General features: G+C 39.9%; 1 protein-coding gene across 1 annotated transcript in view; it reads left to right on the top strand.

The window, feature by feature from the left end:
* PRKAR2A (protein kinase cAMP-dependent type II regulatory subunit alpha) overlaps positions 1 to 22,836 on the top strand; it is a 102,099-nt gene that overhangs the window by 56,473 nt on the left and 22,790 nt on the right. Inside the window, exons 3-6 of the mRNA XM_028124451.1 lie at positions 8,384 to 8,436; positions 11,159 to 11,242; positions 16,186 to 16,292; positions 18,124 to 18,277. Of these exons, the coding sequence (XP_027980252.1) occupies positions 8,384 to 8,436; positions 11,159 to 11,242; positions 16,186 to 16,292; positions 18,124 to 18,277 (398 nt within the window). The remainder of the gene's footprint in view (positions 1 to 8,383; positions 8,437 to 11,158; positions 11,243 to 16,185; positions 16,293 to 18,123; positions 18,278 to 22,836) is intronic.

The following is a 22,836-nucleotide window of genomic DNA, read 5'->3' on the forward strand; positions in this document are numbered from 1 at the left end:
TCTGGGAAATGGAGACTACAGTGACATCTCCTCCAGAGGTCACGGATGGCGTTCATGAATTGCTATTTAAGCTTTCTGTCAGTGTTGTTCAGGCCTTGAACTCTGTGGAGAACTCAGACAAGTACATGGTATTATCCCTCCTCCTTAGATTTAACAATCTAATTGAAGATTTTAAACTTTTTAATATTATTCAAGTGTTAAGTTAAAAGATTCTTAAAAGAATCCAAAATGATTATGCAGGAGAGAAAATAGCCTGTAGGAATAGCTAATGTTTTTTTTAATCCAGACTATGTGCTAGGTGCACAATTTTAGGGTCTCTCGAAATGCCTCCCTTATGTCATCGAACATAGTCCTCACATTAACACTGTGAGGTACGTGCCATGATTATCCCCACTGTACAGATGCAGAAACTGAGGACAAAGCAGAAGTCAAGTCACTTGGAACAGTCAAAGTGATAATGTGCCCAAAGGTAGCATGGGTCCTAAGTACTACCCTTCCTGTCTCTAAGGACCCTTTCTACCCTCTGGACCTCTTGGTCAGTTTTCATCTAAATCCCCTAAATTCTCAGCCTGTACACTCTTCCCTCTCCAGCCTTTCATCTTCTGGATCTAGCTGAAGGTTGGCTTGCCCTGCAGTCTTCTCAAATGGTGATTCTTCTCTTCCACCTTTCTTGTAACACGGACAGGAGATGGGTAAATGTTTTTATACTCCTTAGTGCTTCCAGACTGTTCTCCTACCTCCTCCCTACAACCCTCACCTTCAAACCTCACATTATTATATTCTATCAGCCATTTCTCCTCCTTGTTTTAGTTATCTAATAATGCATGGGCTGTTTTCTTCTGATTTCCATATAGATGATTCTTTCAGTGTCTTGCCCTTCCATTCCTTGACCTTTTGTCTTCCACCCTACTTTAGCTCCTCCTCCCCCTGGTCATACTCTGGGATGACAAGCATTACAACTCTTTTTTTTTTTTTTTTTTTTTTTAGGGATGGGGCAGACGGGGGGAGAGAGAGAGAATCTTAAGCTGACTCAGGGCTCAATCTCATGACTCCGAGATCATGACCTGAGCTGAAATCAAGAGTCAGATGCTTAACCAGCTGAGCCACCCAGGCACCCCAAGCATTATAGTTCTTCATACTCAATCAGTGATCCTCATCTCCCACCACCTGCTGTCGTCTGGGCTCTTGCTCTCCTGCTCCAGCCCTGACAACTTGATCTTCGTTTTTGTTCTTCGCTTCACCTTTTACTAACCTTAAATTCCTTGATCAGCGATTATAACCATTCTGTGGCACATACCCTCAATTTCCTTTTTCATTTTTACTTACTTGGCTAAACTATATTCTGTTTAAGCCCAGCTGTCCATTTATTCTGACTCTGCACCACAGCAGTACATGATTGAAGGAAAATACACAGCCCTGTTGACTGATCTTACTCTCAGTACCTGATCATTCACTAGTAGGCTCTGGATGCCAGCAGTCACACTGTGTCTCTGTACTTCTTTCGCTCTCCTGTTCTCCCAGATAAGCCTTTCATACCTTCTTTCTCCCAAAACCTGCACCTCCTCCTTAATCTTCATGCCTGGCAGATGATTTTGTTCTTAACGAAGAAAACGGAAGCAACAGAAGATAGCTTCCATAGACTCCCACCACATCTATCCTTCCTTACCTACCTATGAGTCCAGTGTCCACCTGTACATTAGTTCATCCCTTCATCCTGCATACTCTTTATCCTTCAGTGGGATTATTCTTCTCAGAGGAGAAACACAAGCATTGACTTCCAGTTCTTAAAAAATAAAGCTTTTTTTAAACCACTCTTTCCTCTCCAGCCACCACCCTTTTTTTTCTCCCTATCTTTATAGCAAATTCCTTGAAGGAGTTGTCCATATTTGCTGTATTTAAGTTTCTCTTCTATTCTCTCTTGAGTCCAGTCTAATCAGACTTTTGCTCCCATATCTCATCAAAACTATCTTTGTGGATTGCTTATTCACACCCTTCAGACCTTCATTTGAAAGACACCTTCTCAGGTCTTCAGTAAGACCCAACATACACACACACACACACACACACACACACACACACACACACACACACACACACACACACACACACACACACACACACACCCCATCTCCCTCACTTTATTTTCTTCTTACTGTCTGTCTCTCCCACTCTCTCCCCCTGTTATTTGTCCTATTTATTATCTAGTTCCATATGCTGGCACACACACACACACACACACACACACACACACACACACACACACACACACCCCATCTCCCTCACTTTATTTTCTTCTTACTGTCTGTCTCTCCCACTCTCTCCCCCTGTTATTTGTCCTATTTATTATCTAGTTCCATATGCTGGCACACACACACACACACACACACACACACACACACACACACACACACACCCATCTCCCTCACTTTATTTTCTTCTTACTGTCTGTCTCTCCCACTCTCTCCCCCTGTTATTTGTCCTATTTATTATCTAGTTCCATATGCTGGAGTGTAAGCTCCAATCAGGCAGAGAAGTTTCATCTGTTTTGTTCATTGATGCATATAGTTAACACTTAGAACAATGTCAGTAAATATGGATGGATGGATAGAAGAAAGGAACAAAGGAAGGGATCAGAAATCAGGAGAAGAAATTACTGTGGACAGAAAAAAATCAAGAGACATTTCTTTGAAGGAGGCAGAAATTGCACTGGAATTTATAAAACATGGTTACTGTTTGGCTAGTACCAAGAAGAATGTATTCTAGGTGAAAGAATGTCTTAAGACTCAAAGGGGGATGAACTGGATCTGGCTGCTCTGACTGTGGGTGAGGAGATAAAATAAGATTGGAAAGAGAGGTAGGGAATGGTGTTCCTTATGTGATCCAGGGATTTCAGCAATAACTAGCTGTGTGAGGACATGTGCTGTGTCAGAGACTTCAACAACAACTCAGCATGTCTGACTGAATCGTAGTCTGGAACATGAAGCAGCATAAAAGAGCTAGTAGTTGTTGAGTATCTCCTGTGAGCCCAGCCCTGTGTTTTATTTTTTTTTAAGATTTATTTATTGGGGGGCACCTGGGTGGCTCAGTCGTTAAGTGTCTGCCTTCACCTCAGGTCATGATCCCAGGGTCCTGGGATTGAGCCCCGCATAGGGCTCCCTGCTCCACGGGAGGCCTGCTTCTCCCTCTCACTCTCCCTGCTTGTGTTCCCTCTCCCACTGTGTCTCTCTCTGTCAAACAAAATCTTTAAAAAAAAAGATTTATTTATTGGGGCACCTGGGTGGCTCAGTTGGTTAAGCATCTGCCTTCAGCTCAGATCATGATCCCGGGGTCCTGGGATTAAGCCCCATGTCTGGCTCCCTGCTCAGTGGGGAGTCTGCTTCTCCCTCTGTCCTTTGCTCCTCCCCCTGCGCATGCATGTACATTCTCTTTCTCAAATGAATAAATAAAATCTTAAAAATATTTATTTATTTATTTGAGTGGGGGCAGAGGGAGAATCTCAAGCAGACTCCCCACTGAGTGTGGAGCCTGATGTGGGGCTTGATCTTACAACCCTGAGATCATGACCTGAGTTGAAATCAAGAGTCAGGTGCTTAACTGACTGAGCCTCCCAGGTGCTCTGCAGCCCAGTGTTAACCTTTTACATGATTTTAGTGTCATTATGCCCTCTTACCCCTGAAGAGACAAGGATCTGGGACATAGAGAAATAGTGAATGAGTGGTGGGTGGATCCACGCTCAGACACCAGTGCATGTAGTAGCTACAGAGATGAGCTCTTCCCCTCCTTGATGTTCTCTCTCCATTGCAAAGCAATGGAATTGAAAAGCTGTGCCTTCCAAGTTTAAGTTCTAGGAGAACAGCCCTATTACATGTGATAAATTCATTAGATGAAGAGAGTTCATAAATTCTTTAAAGGCAGCTTTCTTGAAATAGTCCTAAAGTAGTATTAACTGCCTTTGAGTTTGAAACGTTAGTCTGATTTGTTAAGAAACTTCATCCTCAGAAAACCCTTTCTTTTATTAAATACGTGTTGAAGCTTCAAAGCATTTTAATCAGAAATTTGTGTGTTGACATCATGCCACATTTGGGCGGGGAGTATCTGACTCTGGTGATGACTGACCAGTCAGTAGAGTCTGGTGCCATGGTGGTCACTCATGTCTGCATGATTGGTGCTCTTCCTTCCCCAGGTGTCCCTGCCTTTTAACGCTTACATGTTTATAATGGACTGAAATACTGATTTTTCTCTTGCTATCCTTTCACAATATTCAGTATTTTTTCCACCAATAGCTATCTTCAGGTGAAATATTACCAAGCATTACTAGAAATAATTTAGAAACCCAGTGTTACATACTGAATTGTGTCCCCCTCAAATTCCTACGTGAGGCCTAACCCCAATATGACTGTATTTGGAGAAAAGGCCTTTAAAAAAAACAGGCAGTTAAGGTTAGATGAGGTTATAAGGGTGGAGCCCTAATCCAATAGGACTGGTTTCCTTATAAGAAGAGCAAGAGACACCAGGAGTGCACCACAGAGACAAAGGGCCATGTGAGGAACAGAGAGCAGCTACCTGCGAGTCAAGTGAAGAGGGTCCCAGGAGAAACAAAATGGTGCCATTACCTTGACCTTGAACTTCATCCTCCAGAACTGTGAGAAAATAGATTTCTGTTCTTCAAGCCACCCAGCCTGATACTTTGTTATGGCAGCCCAAGTTGACTAATACACACAGGCTGAGTCAACTCTTCATGGGAGATGGCAGGAGAGCATAGAGCCTCAGGCTGTGACCAGGATCTGTGCTCATTTCTTTGTAGAAATGAAAGAGTTTTCTCTCACCAGCACATTTTAATGATTTACATTTCCAGGGGTGCCTGGCTGGCTCAGTCAGTGGGGTGGGCAACTCGTGATCTCAGGGTTGTGAGTTTGAGCCCCATGTTAGGTGTAGAAATCACTTAAAAATAAAATCTTTAAAAAAATGATTCACATTTCTGGATGACAGAAGCAGCATTTAAAATTTAGAAGAAGAAATTGTGCTGGATGGTCTCTTGTCCCTTTGTATAGTTTCATGTTGCTGACCAGTGACATCTGCTGGAGAACTGTGGCAAAACAAGTTCGCTGGAACAAGGGTTTGTGCTACTCTTTCAGTCTTCATTTTCAGTAGATCTTAAGCATCTCATGACACTTAATGTTGTTCTTGAGGCTTCATAGGGAATCACACAGACTCTGGGGCAACAATCACATAGACACTTAAAAATGGATTTTTATATGAAAGATGAGAAAAGTGATTTGGGGTCAAGACCAGGAAAAAGTAGGGAGGTTGGGTGGAAACGGGGAAGAGGCGAAGGGAGGTGAGTCTGGAGTTCAAAAGAAAAGGGAAAAATTCAAAAGCAGTTTTGAAAAATAAAATGCTTTTCCACAAATAGAAACATTAATAATAATTTTACTGGAACTACTTTTGTTTAAATCACAGTGCTATACCTTAAGACTTCAAGACTGTAACATCTCCTGCCTCAGTTATGTTTATGTCTAAAAATATAAAAATGAGGGATGCCTGGGTGGCTCATTCGGTTAAGCATATGACTCTTGATTTTGGCTCAGGTCATGATCTCAGGGTCATGAGATCGAGCCTGAATTGGGCTCAGTGCTTAGTGTGGAGTCTGCTTCAGATTCTCCCCACCCCACCCCACACACCCCCACTTGCTCAGGCGCACATGCACATGCTCTTTCTCTCTCAAAATAAATAAATAAAATCTTTTTTAAAGAAAGACCTTTGAGTCTTTTTTAAAAAATAAAAATATAAAACAAGCTAAGTCACTAAAGTACTTTCCTTCAAAATCAAAGGAAAAGCAAGCCTGAAAATAGGCTAGCCAAGACTGTGTCATTATCAGTAAAATCCTGTCAGTCTCAACCCTGCAGGCTTATTATTTTAAACTTTTTAAATGAAAATTTTCATACATACGCAGAAGTAGAGAAAGTTAGTGTAATAATACTCATGTACCCATCTGTCTCCAAAGTGAGGGTTTTTAAATGCATTTTTCTAAGAAAACATTTTTGAAGTAGAATTTGATGTATTCATTGGATAAGAGGTGAATGAAGAAAGTCCTGATGAGTTACAAATTTCTGATTTAGAAACCTGGGCTGCAAAATAAATCAGAGATAGACAAGTATCATATGATCTCACTGATAATGAGGAATTTGAGAAGCAAGACAGAGGATCATAGGGGAAGGGAGGGAAAAATGAAACAAGATGAAACCAGAGAGGGAGACAAACCATAAGAGACTCTTAATCTCAGGAAACAAACTGAGGGTTGCTGGAGTGGAGGGGGGTGGGAGGGATGGGGTGGCTGGATGATGGACACTGGGGAGGGTATGTGATATGGTGAGCGCTGTGAATTGTGTAAGACTGATGAATCACAGACCTGTACCCCTGAAACAGATAATACATTATACATTAAGAAAGAAAGAAAGAAACAAACAAACCTGGGCTGCTAATGACAACGTTAATGAAGAGCACAGAGAACCAAGAGGCTGCAGTTTAACAGTGTTTGCCTTCACTGCTGCTTCCTCGTTCCTTAGTCATTCCTGAGAGAGAGAGAGAGAGAGAGAGAGAGAACATGCAGGGGGAGCAGCAGAGGGAGAGGAAGAAGCAGGCTCCCCACTGAGCAGGGAGGAAAGTGTGTGTTTTAATCTTTAGGACAGATCTGAGATAAATGTAGCTGACCTCCTCTTGTGGAATCAGGAATGACTTGGAGAGAGTTAGTGAGTCATTATCTACATCCTGTTGTCACTTCCCTGGCTCAGCTACCCAAAGCCTGTACCAGCCGGAGACTAGGCGGACCTTCCTGCAGAACGTTACCTGATGCTGTTTTAGGGACTAGAATGGTATTTGTCCTCTTAATAACTCCCTTCTCCCTAATTTTTCTCTGTGTGAGGGTACGGGATCCCTGTTGGACAGGCAGAGTATTGATGGCATTACAGTACAGGAGGTGTGGCCCACACTAGAGTACTGTAGTCCAGGCAGGAGGGGCCTCATGTCTACATGACATACCATTTCTCAGGTGTTCCGTGAGTTCAGAGAGTCAATGGAAAGGGAAGCTGGCATGCAGCTAGACCAAGGCTTCAGTGAGTAAATGTGTCTAAGAAACCAGGAGTTAAATTGAGAGCAGTATGTATCAGTTTGTCCCCTAGTTGTTAGCCATCACACAAATGCATTGAATGTAGGGTCAGAAACCATTTGCAGTCCTTGCCTGCTAACTTCCTGGTTTATCCTTCTCTTGTTTCCCTTTGGAAAAATAAGTAGGTAAAAAAAAAACACAAAAAACAAAACCTTTTGTGTATATATTCTTATTTTTATATTTATTTTCCCCTCTTCTTAGCTCTCCTCCTTTCTCATAGAAGTCCTTTCTTATGGAAGGGATGGCATACTACATATATTCTTCACCTTGCTCTTTTTCCCTAGAATTCACTTTTAGCCCGTGGAGATCTTCCTCATTCTTTCTTATAGCATATTATTCAAATAGTTATGTCGTATTTTTTGGGTAGTTCTATCATTTCTGATATTTTGCTGTTATAAACAAATGTTCAGTGAATATTTTCTGAATCTTTGAATTGCAACAGAGACAAGTCCTGCAGGCAGCCAGCACAACAAACACAGGCTACCTACAAAGAAAATCAAGTTGATTTTAGATTTATTTAATACTGTACCCAGAACAAAGACTGACATATAGTATTCATTTTGTTTAACATTCGTTCTTATTTTTAAGTCATACATGTACAGAATGATGTTGAGCAATTTTAATTGATTCTTTTCATAATTATTCCATATCCATGTCCATGTGTTTGTATCGCATATGTTGTACTCTCTGATTTTCCACCCCTGTTTAAAAAATATTCAGCAGAGGGGCGCCTGGGTGGCTCAGTCGTTAAGCGTCTGCCTTCAGCTCAGGTCATGATCCCAGGGTCCTGGGATCAAGCCCCGCATCAGTCTCCCTGCTCAGTGGGGAGTCTGCTTCTCCCTCTCCCACTCCCCCTGCTTGTGTTCCCTCTCTCGCTGTGTCTCTCTCTGTCAAATAAATTAAAAAAAAAAATCAGCAGAGATAGTACCTCCTTGCTTGTCCTTGCCACTACCATGGGATTTACTCTATGATATCTTTTACCAACTCTCTCCTCTTTGGCACTACCAATCCCTAGAAAGCTGGCATTTTAGCACCTAATAGCATTCCTGGCATGAGTAGGTACTTAATATATTTATTAATTGATGAAAGGGCTTTAAAAATCATTATAGTTTTAGAAAACAGTAAATAACAGGAAACTGTGTTCACTTCCTATTTTTCCAGTAAAAGTACACATCTGTTTTATTCACTTTCTCTTTATGTTTTTCTCTCCAAATTTAGTCTGTGCTGAGACCTATAACCCTGATGAAGAAGAGGAAGATACTGATCCAAGGGTAAGAACTGCTGCGAAGGCCTTAGGTAGAATTGCTTTATTCCCCACTCACTCCCCTCCTCCTCTACATCATGCTGGTAATTAAATAAATACAAATTAAAATCTCAACAAGGTGCTATTTTTTTTTATCTACCAGATAAATATTAAGAAGAATGAAAGCAGGACTGGTTGAGGTTATGGTAAGATGGGGTGCCTAGCTGTAGCTGTCAAAGCCTTAAACATAGTCAAGCCAACTGACTCAGCAGTTACCTGAAGGAGAATTCATCCCTAATAAGCAGCTGGATCCTTCCTGAAGATGTATAAACAGAGATCATTGCAGTGTTGTCATAGTAAAAAATGCGAACAATGCCCCCAAAATAGGGGATTACCAGGGGCTAAATTATGGTGCATTCAAATCAAGAGAATCTGCAGCCATTTCCTAAAATAAAAAAATAATTAAAAAAATATTTATCTGGGGCATCTGGCTGACCTTTTTGGAAGATCAAGTAACACTTAACCTTGGGGTCGTGAGTTCGAGCCCCATGTTGGGTGTAGAGATTACTTTAAAAAGTAAATAAACTTTAAAATACACACATACACACATATATTTATCCATCCGTCTAGTATTTATTAGTACAAAGAATTATTTCTGGAAGGATATATCCCAAATGTTAACAGTGGTTGTGGCAGGACTATGGTTCACTTTTGGTCTTTTCTTAAAAACTCAGATTTTTTAAACTTTTGTACAGTTACCAAATTATTTTTATAAAAGCATATCTGAACCACCATTTTTAAAAGATTGATGTTTTAAAAGAAGCTTTAATGATCTTTCAAGTATGCCGTAAAATGAGCAGCCCATGAAAGATTTCTGAAGTATTCTAATAATAAAATGCTACCATTGTGTGAATATAATAGATATGTAAATTTTAAAAATTTATTCTGGATATTATAAAATTCTTGATGACTTTTAAAAGTTAAAGCAGTTAAGCAGTTTTTTGGGAGGGGCACCTGGGTGGCTCAGTCAGTTAAGCATCTGACTCTTGATTTCAGCTCAGGCCATGATCTCAGGGTCATGAGATGGAACCTTGCATTGGGCTCTGTGCTCAGTGTAGAGTCTCCTTGGGATTCTGTCTCTCCTCCTCCCTCTACCCCTTCCCCCACCAAAAAAATTAAAGCAGTTTTTTACTAACTTTTTAATATCACAAATTAAATTTTACTTAATACTTTTGACATCTGTTATTTCTCATCAGATTAAGAAATGTGCTTTTTTTTTTTAGTACTTAGGTCTCTAAATTATAACAGCAATACTAAGCACTAATTATTTTTTTAGTTCAATAAACACTTAATATCAGTAATAATAACAGTTTTTGAGCACCTACTAAATACCAGGTACTGTTTTAAATACTGCATGTATTAACTTATTTAATCCTTCTGACAACTCTAATTTAGTAGATTCCACCAGTACTGCTACTAAACTGATGTTTGGACTACAGCATGTACAGCTGTTGTTTACTTGCCATCTGCACTTAGATTTCAATAGGCAACTCACGCTGAATGTGAGCTCCTGATTATTTCCCTTTAAACATTCTTCTCCACCCATAGTCTTCCCCAGTTCAGTTTATGGCAGCTCCATCCTTCCAAGGGCTCAGGTCCAAAACTTGAGGGTCACCCTCAGCTCCTCTTATTTTTTTCACACGGGCATTCAGTTTCCAGCAAATCCGATGGGCTTGGTCTTCAAAACATATCCAGCACTCTACTACTTGTCAACACCTCCGTGGCTACCACCCCAGTCCTGACCACCACCATCTGGCACTGGAATAATCACAGTAGTTTCCTGGCTTCTACTCTTGCTTCCCTCAAGGCTGCTCTTCACTCAGTAGCCAGTGTTAGCCTTTAAAAACATTTTTTATCTTTTTAATTCTTTTTAATTCCTCAGTCAGAGCCTTCAAATTGCCCCCATATGGCTAGGGAAAAGTTGTAGTTCTGTGGCCTACAATGCCATCTGTGATTTGGGCATCACCCTCACCTAACTCCCCAATTTGGTCTCATCCTGATCTTTCACCCTTGCTCTGCATGAGTCACACCCATCTCCTGGTTCTTCTCAGACATGCTCTTCACCTACCACAAGGCCTTCTTTTCACTTACTGTTCCCTCTGCTTGAGGTGCTCTTCCCATAGAGATGTCCACATGACTCCCTCCCTCAGGTCATCCTCATTTCCTTGAGATCTTTACACAAAGTCACCTTCTCAATGGGGCCTCATCCGCCCAACTCCACACACATACACTTTTTTATTACCCTTCCCTACCTTAATTTTCTCCTTAGCCTTGTCACTCTCTAACATATTTTACAGATTTACTGGATGAGAGCAGTTATTTTGACCTGTGCATTTCCCGTGTCCCCAAAGGTATAACAGTGCCTGGCACCTAGTAGATGCTTAGTATCTGTTGAATGAACAAATCAATAGCCCTCTGCTTTACAGATGAGGACGCTGAGGCTCCCAGGGGGTAGCTGACTTGCTGCAAGTCACACAGTCAGTTAGTGGCCCCAAGGTAAGTGCTCTGCCCCCATCACAGTGCCCCTCCGTGATCAGGGCACTGCTTGGTATTTGTATCGAATGAAAGTCATAGTAAACATGCTCTTAATTTTCCCCACTTTTTAGGAGAAAGAAATTTACCGATCTGTAAGTAAAGTCAAATTTTAAAATGGAATAAAAATATTTCCCTGCTTTCATTTGGATTGGCAGGTGATTCATCCTAAAACTGATCAACAGAGATGCAGACTTCAGGAAGCTTGCAAAGATATTCTCCTTTTCAAAAATCTTGATCAGGTAACATTGGTTTTAAAAATATTTTTGTCTTTCAGCTTTTCTCCTATTTGTCATTTAAACAGTTTTTGTCGTCTTAGCCTAAGCTATATAAGGCAGAAAACTTTAGATTCATCTTACCTACAAATGTTTGCATTGTGTTGCCCATCATAACTCATAATGAGCTTTTCAGATGACTTCTAGTATTTCTCTGAATTGCTTTGGTACTTCCTCCAAGAAAATACCACTTGAGGACCATGCAACTTGGTCATGTTAAAAGGAAATGTTCAGGTTTGCATGACCGTGGCTTAGTTTGGAGGGTCTGAATTTATGCTGCAGAGTAATTTCTCCAAAGATGCAAGTTATGGAGTTCTCTTCTCTGGTAGCAGTTAACCCACTGGAGGTTTGTGACTTCTCAGGCCTTAGATGTGGGGCATCTCTTGTGTGCCTCTCAGCAAAGACCTCAGACATGGGGAGTGGTGTGTGTCAGCAGCGCTCTGGTGTGGGATCTATGCTTGGACCTGTCCTCCCTCCCTTGGTGGCGATAGAGAGCAGGGGCTACCTCATGAGGACAGAGAATCTTCAAATTTCATTACTTCTTTTCTTTGAGAGCCACACGCTGAAGCTGTATAAGTAGCTGAGGTACTGGGCGGAGAATCCTAGAATGTGCGGAGACAAGAAGGATGGGATTAGAATTCCCCTACTACACAGCTCCTGCAAATAAGTCTTTTAATGACGTCCTCACAACCATCCCTGGTATCTATAAACCAGTCTGTTTGGGAGCTGTGTGGCTATAAGAATAGCCAGAACTTCAGTCAATTTTATTAGTCTCAGGCTGACTAAAACAAGGACCCTGACCTCAAGGAAAGGCTGGTTGTGAGAAATGCTGGTCTGTGTCTCCTCTTTTCCCTAGAAGATCCATCTGTATCAATGGAAAGAAGACTTGCTTTTACCTACTGAACAAAACCCCTTGTAAATTTTATATCATCAGATGTTCTAAGGGCAGTTGCTATGTCAATCTAATATTCAGAGTTTTCTTAGTATTGAAGAAAACCATTTTACCATTTTATTTATAACTAAAATGTCAGATGTAGTGATTTTTTTTCTAACATTTCGTCATGAAAATACTCAAATACAACAAAATTGAAAGACTTCTATAGAACACACATTCATCCACTGCCTTGATTTTACGATTAATGTTTTACTGTGCTTGCTGTTATATGCCATCTACCCATCTTTCAGCAAAGGGGTCGGTAAATTTTTTCTTAAAGAACAAGGTAGTAAATATGTCTGTCACAACTACTCAACTCTGTTATTGTAGCAGGAAAGCAGCCACAGATGATACATAAATGAAAGGGTGTGGCTGTGTTCCAGTAAAACATTATTTACAAAAACAGGCAGCTGTTTGGTGGCCCCTGCGTTAACCCATCTTACTTTTTTGGGTTCATTTCAGAGTTAAGTTGCAGATACCATTATACCTTCCTTTAAAGACTTTGGCATGCATATCCTGGAGCTGCTTGTCCTGTTTATAGTCTTCTGATACAAAGTTTGTATACAATGAAATGTCTAAATTTTAAGTGAGTTCACTGAGATTTGAGAAATGTATACACTTGGGTAACCCAAATTCCCTAACAAGTTATGGAACATTGCCACCACCCCAGAAAATTCCCTCATGCCCCCTTGTGATCAGTTCTCGCCTCCTCTTAGAAACAACTACTATTTTGATTTATTCTACAATAAATTAATTTTGCCTCTCCTAGGGTTTCATATAAATGGAATCACACGGTATGCACTCTTTTGTGTGAGACTTCTTTCACTTAGCACAGTTTTTGAGGTTCATCCCTGTTGCAGGAATCAGTAGTTCATTCCTTTTCCTTTTTCACTTTTTATTTTGAATTAGTTTTAGACTGACAGGAAAGCTGCAAAAACAGTACAGAGTTCCCATATACCCTTCATCCAGCTTCCCCCAGGATTCACATCTTAACATAACCGTAGGACAGTGAGCAAAACCAGGAAATTAACATTGTTATAATACTATTAGTTGAACTACAAACCTTATTGGGATTTCACCCATTTTCTCACTTATGTTTCCTTTTTTTCTGGTTAAGGATCCAATCCAGAATCCCACATTGCATTTAGTTCTTTCTCTTCAGTCTGTCGTGGTTTTCAGTCCTTTCTGGTCTTTCATAATCTTGACACCTTGAAGAGTACTGTTTCATTATAGAATGTACCTCAGTTTGGATTTGTCTGATGTTTCTTCATGACTGGAATATGGATATACATTCTTGGCCTGACTGCTACAGAAATTATATTGTCTTTCTCAGAGCATCATATCAAGGGGTCTGTGATGTCAGGGTGCCTTATTGCTGGTGATGTTAGTTCATTCCTTTTTGTTGCTGAGTAGTGTGCCATTATATGAAAATACTAGTTTGCTTATCCGTTTTTTTTTTTTCCCTGTTGATGGATACTGGGTCTATTTCTTGTTTTTAGCTCTTATGAATAATGCTGTGGGCATTTTGTACAAGTCCTTTTTTTTTTTAAAGATTTTATTTATTTGACAGAGAGAGACACAGCGAGAGAGGGAACACAAGCAGGGGGAGTGGGAGAGGGAGAAGCAGGCTGCCCGCTGAGCGGGGAGCCCAATGTGGGACTCGATCCCAGGACCCTGGGATCATGACCCGAGCTGAAGGCAGACGCTTAACGACTGAGCCACCCAGGCGCCCTGTACAAGTCTTTTTGTGAACTTTTTTTTTTCCATTTCTCTTCAGTAAAATATCTGAGGGCTAAATGGCTGAGTCATAGGGTAGGTATATGTTTGATTTTATAAAAATCCGCCAGATCTTTTTCAAAGCGGTTGTACTGTTTTGCATTCCTTCAACAATATATGCGATTCCCAGTTGCTCCATATCCTTACCAACATTTGATACTATCTATCTTTTAAAATTTTAACCATTCTGGTGAGTGTATTTGTTTCAGTTTTTAAAAATTTACTTACACCTACGTTGGGTTAAAGCTTACTTAAAAAAATAGAAATAAAAATACATGAATAAAATAAAAATTTATTTCCCAAATTTCTGGTTTTAAGTTTTCAAATTTACAGAATAGTCAAAAGAATAGTGCCATGAACACTCATGTACCCTTACGTAGACTGACCAATTAACATTTTGTCACATTTACTTTCTTTTGTATGTGTATGTACACACACATAAGTATATATGAACTGCTTTTTTCTTTTGTCCTGAGCCATTTATGAATATGTTTAAGACATTTTGATTCTTAGCCACTAAATACCTTAAGATGTATTTTGCAAGAATGAGGATATTCTACATTAGCACAAAACCATTATTAACAGTGATGCAATAATGTTATCTAACACCCACTCTGTATTCAGATTTTCCCAGTAAAGTTCTCTACAGCTTTTTTGTTTTGTTTTTCATTCCTGAATTACATGTTGCCTTTGGTTGTCATGGGGTCATTTTAGTCATCTCCAGCCTAGAATCCTCCCCTTACACCTTATTCTGTATCTCATGACACTGATGTTTTTGAAGAGTCCAGACCAGAAGAAGAGTTACTCAGGATGAGAGGCTGCCAGTGGACAGCCCACAGGCCAGTTACAGCTAGTGTGTGGTTTGGCCTGTATTGTACATGAAAATTTGAATTGTTACCTGTATTTAAACATGAGATTTCTGGCAACACTGGGCTCACATTCCATGTGAATGTGGAATGCACATGAATAGCACTTCCTTTTTAGTATTTGTCAGCTTGTACAGTATTCAACACACATGGAACTGTGGAATTAAAGAGATGCTTTTAGTGATACTCAGTTATTTTAGGTAGCACAGTCACACTGACAGACACTAAATCACATGGACTTATGCAGCAATAAAATTTTTCCTTGCCACATCTTCAGTGCACATTCCTCCAAGGAGAAAGTCTTTCTTTGAGCTGAAGCTGGTATTTGTTAGTGCCCCCTGACAGTCACTGATCTCCCTCCCTGACAGAGGGATACTGGCCCTAGACTGAGACCACTGTTTCGTTAGAATTTAATAGCATTGGGGCACCTGGGTGGCTCAGATGGTTACGTGTCTGCCTTCGGCCCAGGTCGTGATCCCAGGGTCCTGGGATTGAGCCCCACATCGGGCTCCTGGCTCAGCGAGGAGCCTGCTTCTCCCCCTGCCTCTCTCCCTGCTCATGCTTTCTCTCTCTGTATCTCTGTGTCTCGAATAAATAAAATCTTAAAAAAAAAAAGAATTTAATAGCATTGTTTTGTTTTCATTATACTTACCAGTACAGTTAGGTACCTTCTGGTTATAGCGGGTGATGATAAGTAAGTAATTGTATGTGTTGTGTATAAACGTTTGAAGCAATAGTAGCTGTCCAATAATCTCAATTTTTGAGTTCCTGTTGTGTGACACTTTCCTTAGATTTTTCTTTTTTAGCCATGAAAATCAATGACATAGAAACTATTAAACCCTTTTTAAAATGTGAATTAACTGAGGCTCAGAGAGTTAAGTGATGTGCGTGGCTAGTCAGAGCAGTTGCTGTGCTGCTCTGTGAGGTAACCTCTAAGTCCATCCCAGCCATTTAGATTTGTAGGAAGCTGGCATCTCATGGCTTTACAGATGACATAGTGGAGCCATCAAGGCACCTGACTGACAGTCGTGTGGGTGTGACTAGGAGAATGGGCGCCATGATTTAGATACCTCTTTTTGCATAAATTATGGGATTTTTTTTTAAAGCAGTACTGCCTCAGAATACTTGGCAGCTGTGCTGTGTACATGGAGGTACAAAGCTGAATGGTCAGAGGAAAACATTTGTTTCAGATAGCTTAAGGATTTTGCTTGAATATGGAGAACAGTCTAATATATGTACTTCCACTATGTAGTCACAAAGTGAGATAAGCGTAATCATTTTTTCCCCCAGCAAATGTAAAAGCCTTCTTTTCTATTTGTGTGTATACCCTGCAGGAACAACTTTCTCAAGTCCTTGATGCCATGTTTGAAAGGACGGTCAAAGTTGATGAGCATGTCATTGACCAAGGAGATGATGGAGACAACTTTTATGTCATAGAACGGTAGGAGATGGAGCTTTGCAGATGTGTGGCTACACTTAATGAGATTCATGATGCAGGGCATGTACTTTACCCTATGCTTTGTTCAGCCGAGAGAGGACTTAGGACCAGGTGTACAAGCTTCTTAAAGCTTGTCTCTCTCCTCACTCATCTGTGGAATTTAAGAAACAAAATAGAGGATCATGGGGAAAGAGGAAAAAATAAAACAAGACAAAATCAGAGAGGGAGACAAATCATAAGAGACTCTTAATCATAGGAAACAAACAGGGTTGCTGGGTGAACAGATGGGGTAACTGGGTGATGGATATTAAGGAGGGCATGTGAGGTAATGAGCACTGGGTATTAAATAAGACTGATGAATCACTGACCTCTACCTCTGAAACTAATAATACATTATATGTTAATTAATTGAATTTAAATAAAAATAAAAAAATTTTAAAAGGGGGAAAAAGAGTTGGGCACTTAACTGACTGAGCCACCCAGGCACCCCAAGAACTTCTCTTAATAAAAAGACATCAAAAAAAAAATCAAGAAAGGGAAAAAAAAAGCTTGTCCCGCTCTGTCCATAGCCTGCCCCCTCTGTCTAGTGCTGCTGACCTGAGTTCTCAGTACAACCCATTATCAGTACTAAAAAGTCTCCCTTACAGTTAGGCAAGAAGTGAAGGATGTGCTTCGTAAACATGTTATTTGCCAGTGTTCAAGTGAATTGATTTCATAAACCATTTTGCTCTATTGTCATCTGGGTCTTTCGGTCCCAGCCTAATTTTACACATGAATACACTGCCTCAACTTCCATGTCGCTGGCCCCTTCTGGCTCTGTTCCAGGTGTAAGACATGTTGGGAGACATAAAATATGTGGGTTTGACCTGCTGGCCTTAGTGTGTCATAAGATCTTGAGCCGTTAATATCATCTTGGTGGCTCCTTCTGACCCCCTCTCAGACCTGAAGGGAACCACCTTCACCAGATTATCTCCTATAGAATGCATAGAAATTGTGTCTCTGGTAAAAGGGTCTCTTTAAGGAATTTGTTATATGTTGTTAATTATCTTGCAGAGACATTGATATATTTAAGTTTGCCTCAGTGATGTATTGAGAGTGCCTGTTTCTCTAAATGTTTATCAGTTCTGAATATTATTCTTTAGCATTAATTACCAGTCAATAGGTAGAATATTGTACCTTTTGGTTTCTTTATTTTAATCAGTTCTATATCCTAGTTTTCAACAAACTACAAAAGAAGACCCATATAGTCATTTCAATCCCTTCAGGAAAAGCATTTGACAAAATTCAGCACCTTTTCAGTGTAAAAACTCTCAGCAAACTAGGAATAGATGTGGTTTTTCACCAATTCAGATTAAAGGAATTTTTTTAAAAACCTATGGCCAACATCATAATTAGTAGTGAAAGATTGACTCTTTTCCCCGTAAGATCAAGAACAAGACAGGGATATCTGCTCTCATTACTTCTACTCAGTATTATACTGTAGGTCCAGCCAATGCAATAAGGCAATGAAAAAAGAAGGAAAAGAGGGAGGAAGGAAGGGAGGGCATATAGATTAGAAAAGAAAAAGTGAGACTGTCTTTGTTTGCTGATGACGTGCTCCTCCCTAGAAAATCCCAAGCTACAAAAAAGCTACTAGAACTGATAAGTGAGTTTAGCAAGGTCACAGAATACAAAGTCAAAATGCAAAAATCTATTATATTTCTGTATGCTAGCAAAAATCTTTTGGAAATTGCCTGTTTTATATCATATGTACCTTCTATTTCTGTACCACATGCCAGGTCTAAAATTTGTTATTAGAAGTAATAAATGAAATTATTTCTTGTTATACTTCCAGGGGAACCTATGATATTTTAGTAACAAAAGATAATCAAACTCGCTCTGTTGGCCAGTACGACAACCATGGCAGTTTTGGAGAACTTGCTCTGATGTACAACACCCCGAGAGCTGCTACCATTGTCGCCACTTCAGAAGGTTCCCTCTGGGGACTGGTGAGTTAGAGAAATGAGTCCCCTTACTTCAGGGTTTTCTGTCCTTGGGCTCTTGGTTCATGCTATATTTTATAGCTAGTTCTCTGAAAGACATTATGAAACATCTTGTACCAATGTGTTTTTCCATTTCTCTAAAATGATTTGTCAACAAACCACTTATTCTAAATTGCAGGGGAAAGACTGAGTCTTATGACCTTATAGTCATGTCAGTTCTTATTACGCTTTCTGTTTATGTTTTTATCAGACAGGTAGAGACAAAGGGGATAATTCTCTGTATAAGAGACAGCCTAGAAAAATAATTATCATAGAAAGCTCTGCCAACAATGTTTTCCATCTCTAGCTGTCCCAGAACTAAGTTTTCTTTATGGACAGCCATCCACTTGTGCATCGGCCCATGCCAACATCCAGTAGGTTTAGATGATTAGAAGGGCTGATGGCCATATCCTGGGAAAGAGAACTTTCCTAGAGTGTCTGTGGCACAGCACGACTGTGATCCCTTTCCTCCATTACCCATGGTCCACCTTGCTTCCTTCAGCATCAAGCCTTCAAAATCTATAACTGTCTTCCTTCTTAAACAAAATAATTATCCTCTTGTACAAATTCCAAATTTCACTTTTAAGATACTAACATCTGTGATAATTTGTTTCCATTTGCTTTATAAGCAGAATTAAATGTATACCATAGCATTATCAATATAGTTCCTCAAATGAAATCACAGTTTAGAGACATATTAGAGCACTTTCCTGTGATATAGTGATGTAGAACTAAGAACGTCTTGAGAAATGGGAGATATAATGCCTTAAGAATAGATCACACACTTGGGGGAACCCTAGTGATTGAAAAACTCAAGGATGGGGCGCCTGGGTGGCTCAGTTGGTTGAGCATCCGACTCTTGATTTCAGCTCAGGCCATGATCTCAGGGTTATGAGATCAGGCTCCACGCCTTGCTTAAGGTTCTCTCTCTCCCTCTGCTCGCCCCCCCCCCCCCCCGCTCACATGCTCACTCACTTTCCATCTATCTCTCTGTCTCAAAAAAAAAAATACTCAAGGTTAGATCATAGATCAGTAAGTAATGGGGGAAAATAAACTCAGTTTTAAAATGTATTGATGCAGGGCACCTGGCTGGCTCAGTCAGTAGAGCATGTGACTCTTGATATCAAGGTTGTGAATTTGAGTCCCACATTGGGCGTGGAGCCAACTTTAAAAAAATATTGATAACAACTACTGGTCCAGGTCAAGATGGAATAGCTCCATTCCTCACTAGTTTTCTCTCTTAAAACTAAGAAAGTCCAGATATCATACAACAAACAAACTTAGGAAGACCCTGGAAGATGGAAAAGAGAAGGTGGAATGGCTAGGGATCTTGGGACTTAAAGAAGGACAAGAGAGTGAGTCCCAGATGACGTTCGGAAAAGCCTACAACCTAGATCCACCAACCAAGTACATACAAAAACAACCCCAAGGAAACCCTGACCCCTTTGGCTAAAGGACCAGGAAAAGGGCAGCCTAGCAGAACAGATAATATCACCCTATTCCAGCCAACTACCAAAGGAAAAACTGTTTCTTCCTCCCCACAGTGTCACGGGGGCTAGCAGCAAGCTGAACTTACAGCCTCACCCAGCAGCAAAGAGGCAAAATGAGATGACATGTAGTGTCACTAATTGGCACTCCACTTTCCCTGCCAGGGTTGTGTCATTGGGGTCCAGAGGGGAGCTGAACATTCATTCCAACATGTACATGCACACTATGCCTAATAGAGTGCCTGCAAAAGAAGAAGATTAAATTGGATACATAATTCACAACATAATAGCCCAAATGTCAGAGGGACAATAGAAAACCACTTGTTGGGCGCCCGGGTGGCTTAGTCGGTTAGGTGTCTGCCTTTGCTCAGGTCGTGATCCTGGGGTCCTGGGATTGAGCCCCATATCAGGCTCCCTGCTCAGTGGGAGCCTACTTCTCCCTCTCCCTCTGCCCCTCCCCGCCCCTGCTCATGCTCTTTCTTGTTCACTCTCTCTCTCTCTCAAATAAATAAAATCTTTTTTAAAAAATCACTTGTTAATACAAAGAACAAGGAAATTCTCAACCTGAGTGAGAAAAGACAGTCAACAGATGCCAATACCAAGATGACACAGATATTGCAATTAACTGACAAGGGTTTAAAGCAGTTCTCATATAACCAAGAACATAAGCCATCAACTTATGGCTTATAAGCCAGCAATTATGGACACACTTGAAAAAAAATGAAGAAAAAAATAGAAGGTCTCAATGGAGAAATAGAAGACAGAAAGAAGATCCAAATGGGAAATTTTAGAACTGGAAAATATAATAACCAAAATAAAAACTCACTGGATGGGCTCAATAGCAGAATGAATATGAGAGAGGAAAAATATCTGTGAACTTGAAGGTAGAACAATAGAAATTACCCACTCTGGACAACAGAAAGAAAACAGACTGAAATGAAGTGAACAGAGTGTGTGGGATAATAACAAAAGATGGAATATTTGTATCAATAGAATCCCAAAAGGAGAGGAGAAAGAGTATAGAACTAAAAGATTCTTCAAAGAAATAATAGTTGAAAACTTCCCAGATTTGGTAAAGATAAAACTACAGATTGAAAAAGCTGAGTGAACCCCAAATTGTATAAACACAAATCTATGGCAAGACACATAATCAAACTTCAGAAAACTAGACATGACAAATTTCAAAAGCTACTGGAGAGAAAAAAATGCATTACCTCTAAGGGAATGACAGTTTGAATGATACCAGCTTTCCTGGCCATAGAGTCCAGAACAAGTGGCACAGCATTTGTCAATGTTGAAAAAAAACATAACTATCAGCTCAGAATTCTATACCTAGGTAGAATATCCTGCAGGGATGAAGATATTCTCAGATCAAAGAAAACTAAGAGACTTTGTTACCAGCAGGCCTACCTTTAAAAAAATGGCAAAAGAAAGTTCTTTAAACAGAAAGAAAGTGATAAAAAAAAGGAAAATTGAAACATGAAGAATGAAGAAAGAACAACAGAAAAAGTAAACTATGGGGAGCTACAAAAGACTATCCCCTTGAGTTTTCTAAATTGTGTTAGATGCTTAAAGCAAAATTATTGGGGTGCCTGGGTGGCTCAGTCGTTAAGCGTCTGCCTTTGGCTCAGGTCATGATCTTGGGGTCCTGGGATCGAGCCCCTCATCGGGCTCCCTGCTCAGCGGGAAGCCTGCTTCTCCCTCTCCTGCTCCCCCTGCTTGTGTTCCCTCTCTCACTGTGTCTCTCTCTGTCAAATAAATAAAATCTCTAAAAAAAATAAAGCAAAATTATTGTCTGATGTGGTTCTCAGTGTATATAAAGGAAATATTTAAGAAAATTATAGTCTAAAGGAGGGAGTAAAGGGACCCAAATGGAAGTAAAGTTTCTACACTTTATTCCAACTACTAAAATGTTGACATCAGTAGATTGTGATAAGTTACATATATCAATATAACCTAGAGCAACCATTAAAATAATCTGTACAAAGAGATGTATTCAAAAGCTCTATAAATCAAAATTCTAAAAACTGTTCAGGTAAACCATAGGAATACAGGAAAATGAAATGGAGGAACAAAAAGCAGGAACCCCAGCAGAAAACATATAGTAAAGTGGTAGACGTAGGCCCTAATATATGAATAATTACTGTAAATATAATCTAATTATACCAACTGAATGACAGAGACAAGTCACATGGATTTTTTTAGATGACCCAACTCTATTCTATCTGCACCAAACTCACTCAAACGTAATGATATAGGTAGGTTCAAAGTAAAAATACAGAATTATATATATACCATGCAAACATTAACTAGAAGAAAGCAAGGGTAATTATATTAATATCAGATAAGATAGACTTCATAGCAAAGAAAGTGACCAGGGACAAAGAGGAACATTACATAATAATGAAAGCGTTAATCTACCAAGAAGACGCATAGCAGCCCTAAATTATGTATACAGCAAACAACAGAACTTCAAAATATGTGAAGCAAAAACTGATAGAACTGAAAGAAGAAATAGACAAATCCACAGTTATAGTTGCAGACTTTTAACACTCCTCTTCTCAAGAGTTGGTGGAACAATTAGAAAATCAGGAAGGATATAGAAGAACTTAACCATCAGCCAGAAAGATCTAATTGAAATTTATAGAACATTCCATACAACAACAGTAGAGTACCCATTCTTTTCAAGCCTATGGAACATTCACCAAGATAGACTGTATCCTGGCATATAAAATAAAGCTTAACAAATTTAAAAGAATTGAAATCAGACTGTGTATTCTCTAAACACAATGGAATAAATCCAGAAATCCATAACAGAGAGGTAACAGGAAAATCTCCAAACACTTGGAAATTAAATAGCACATTCCTAAAGAATTTGTAAGTCAAAGTCACAATAGAATTTTTTTAACAAATTGAACTGTAAAACCACCTGCTCCATGGTTGGGGTATGAGAATTCAATAGACATAAGGGAGGCAGCTCCCTTGGGGTCTGAAAAAAGGGAGGAGATTACAGAATGGGACACCTGCTCTCCATGGTTG

This window comes from Eumetopias jubatus, unplaced genomic scaffold, assembly GCF_037043125.1.
Source record: "Eumetopias jubatus isolate StellerSeaLion01/CBP00866 unplaced genomic scaffold, mEumJub1_p1.0 scaffold_1, whole genome shotgun sequence".
Lineage (NCBI taxonomy): Eukaryota > Metazoa > Chordata > Mammalia > Carnivora > Otariidae > Eumetopias > Eumetopias jubatus.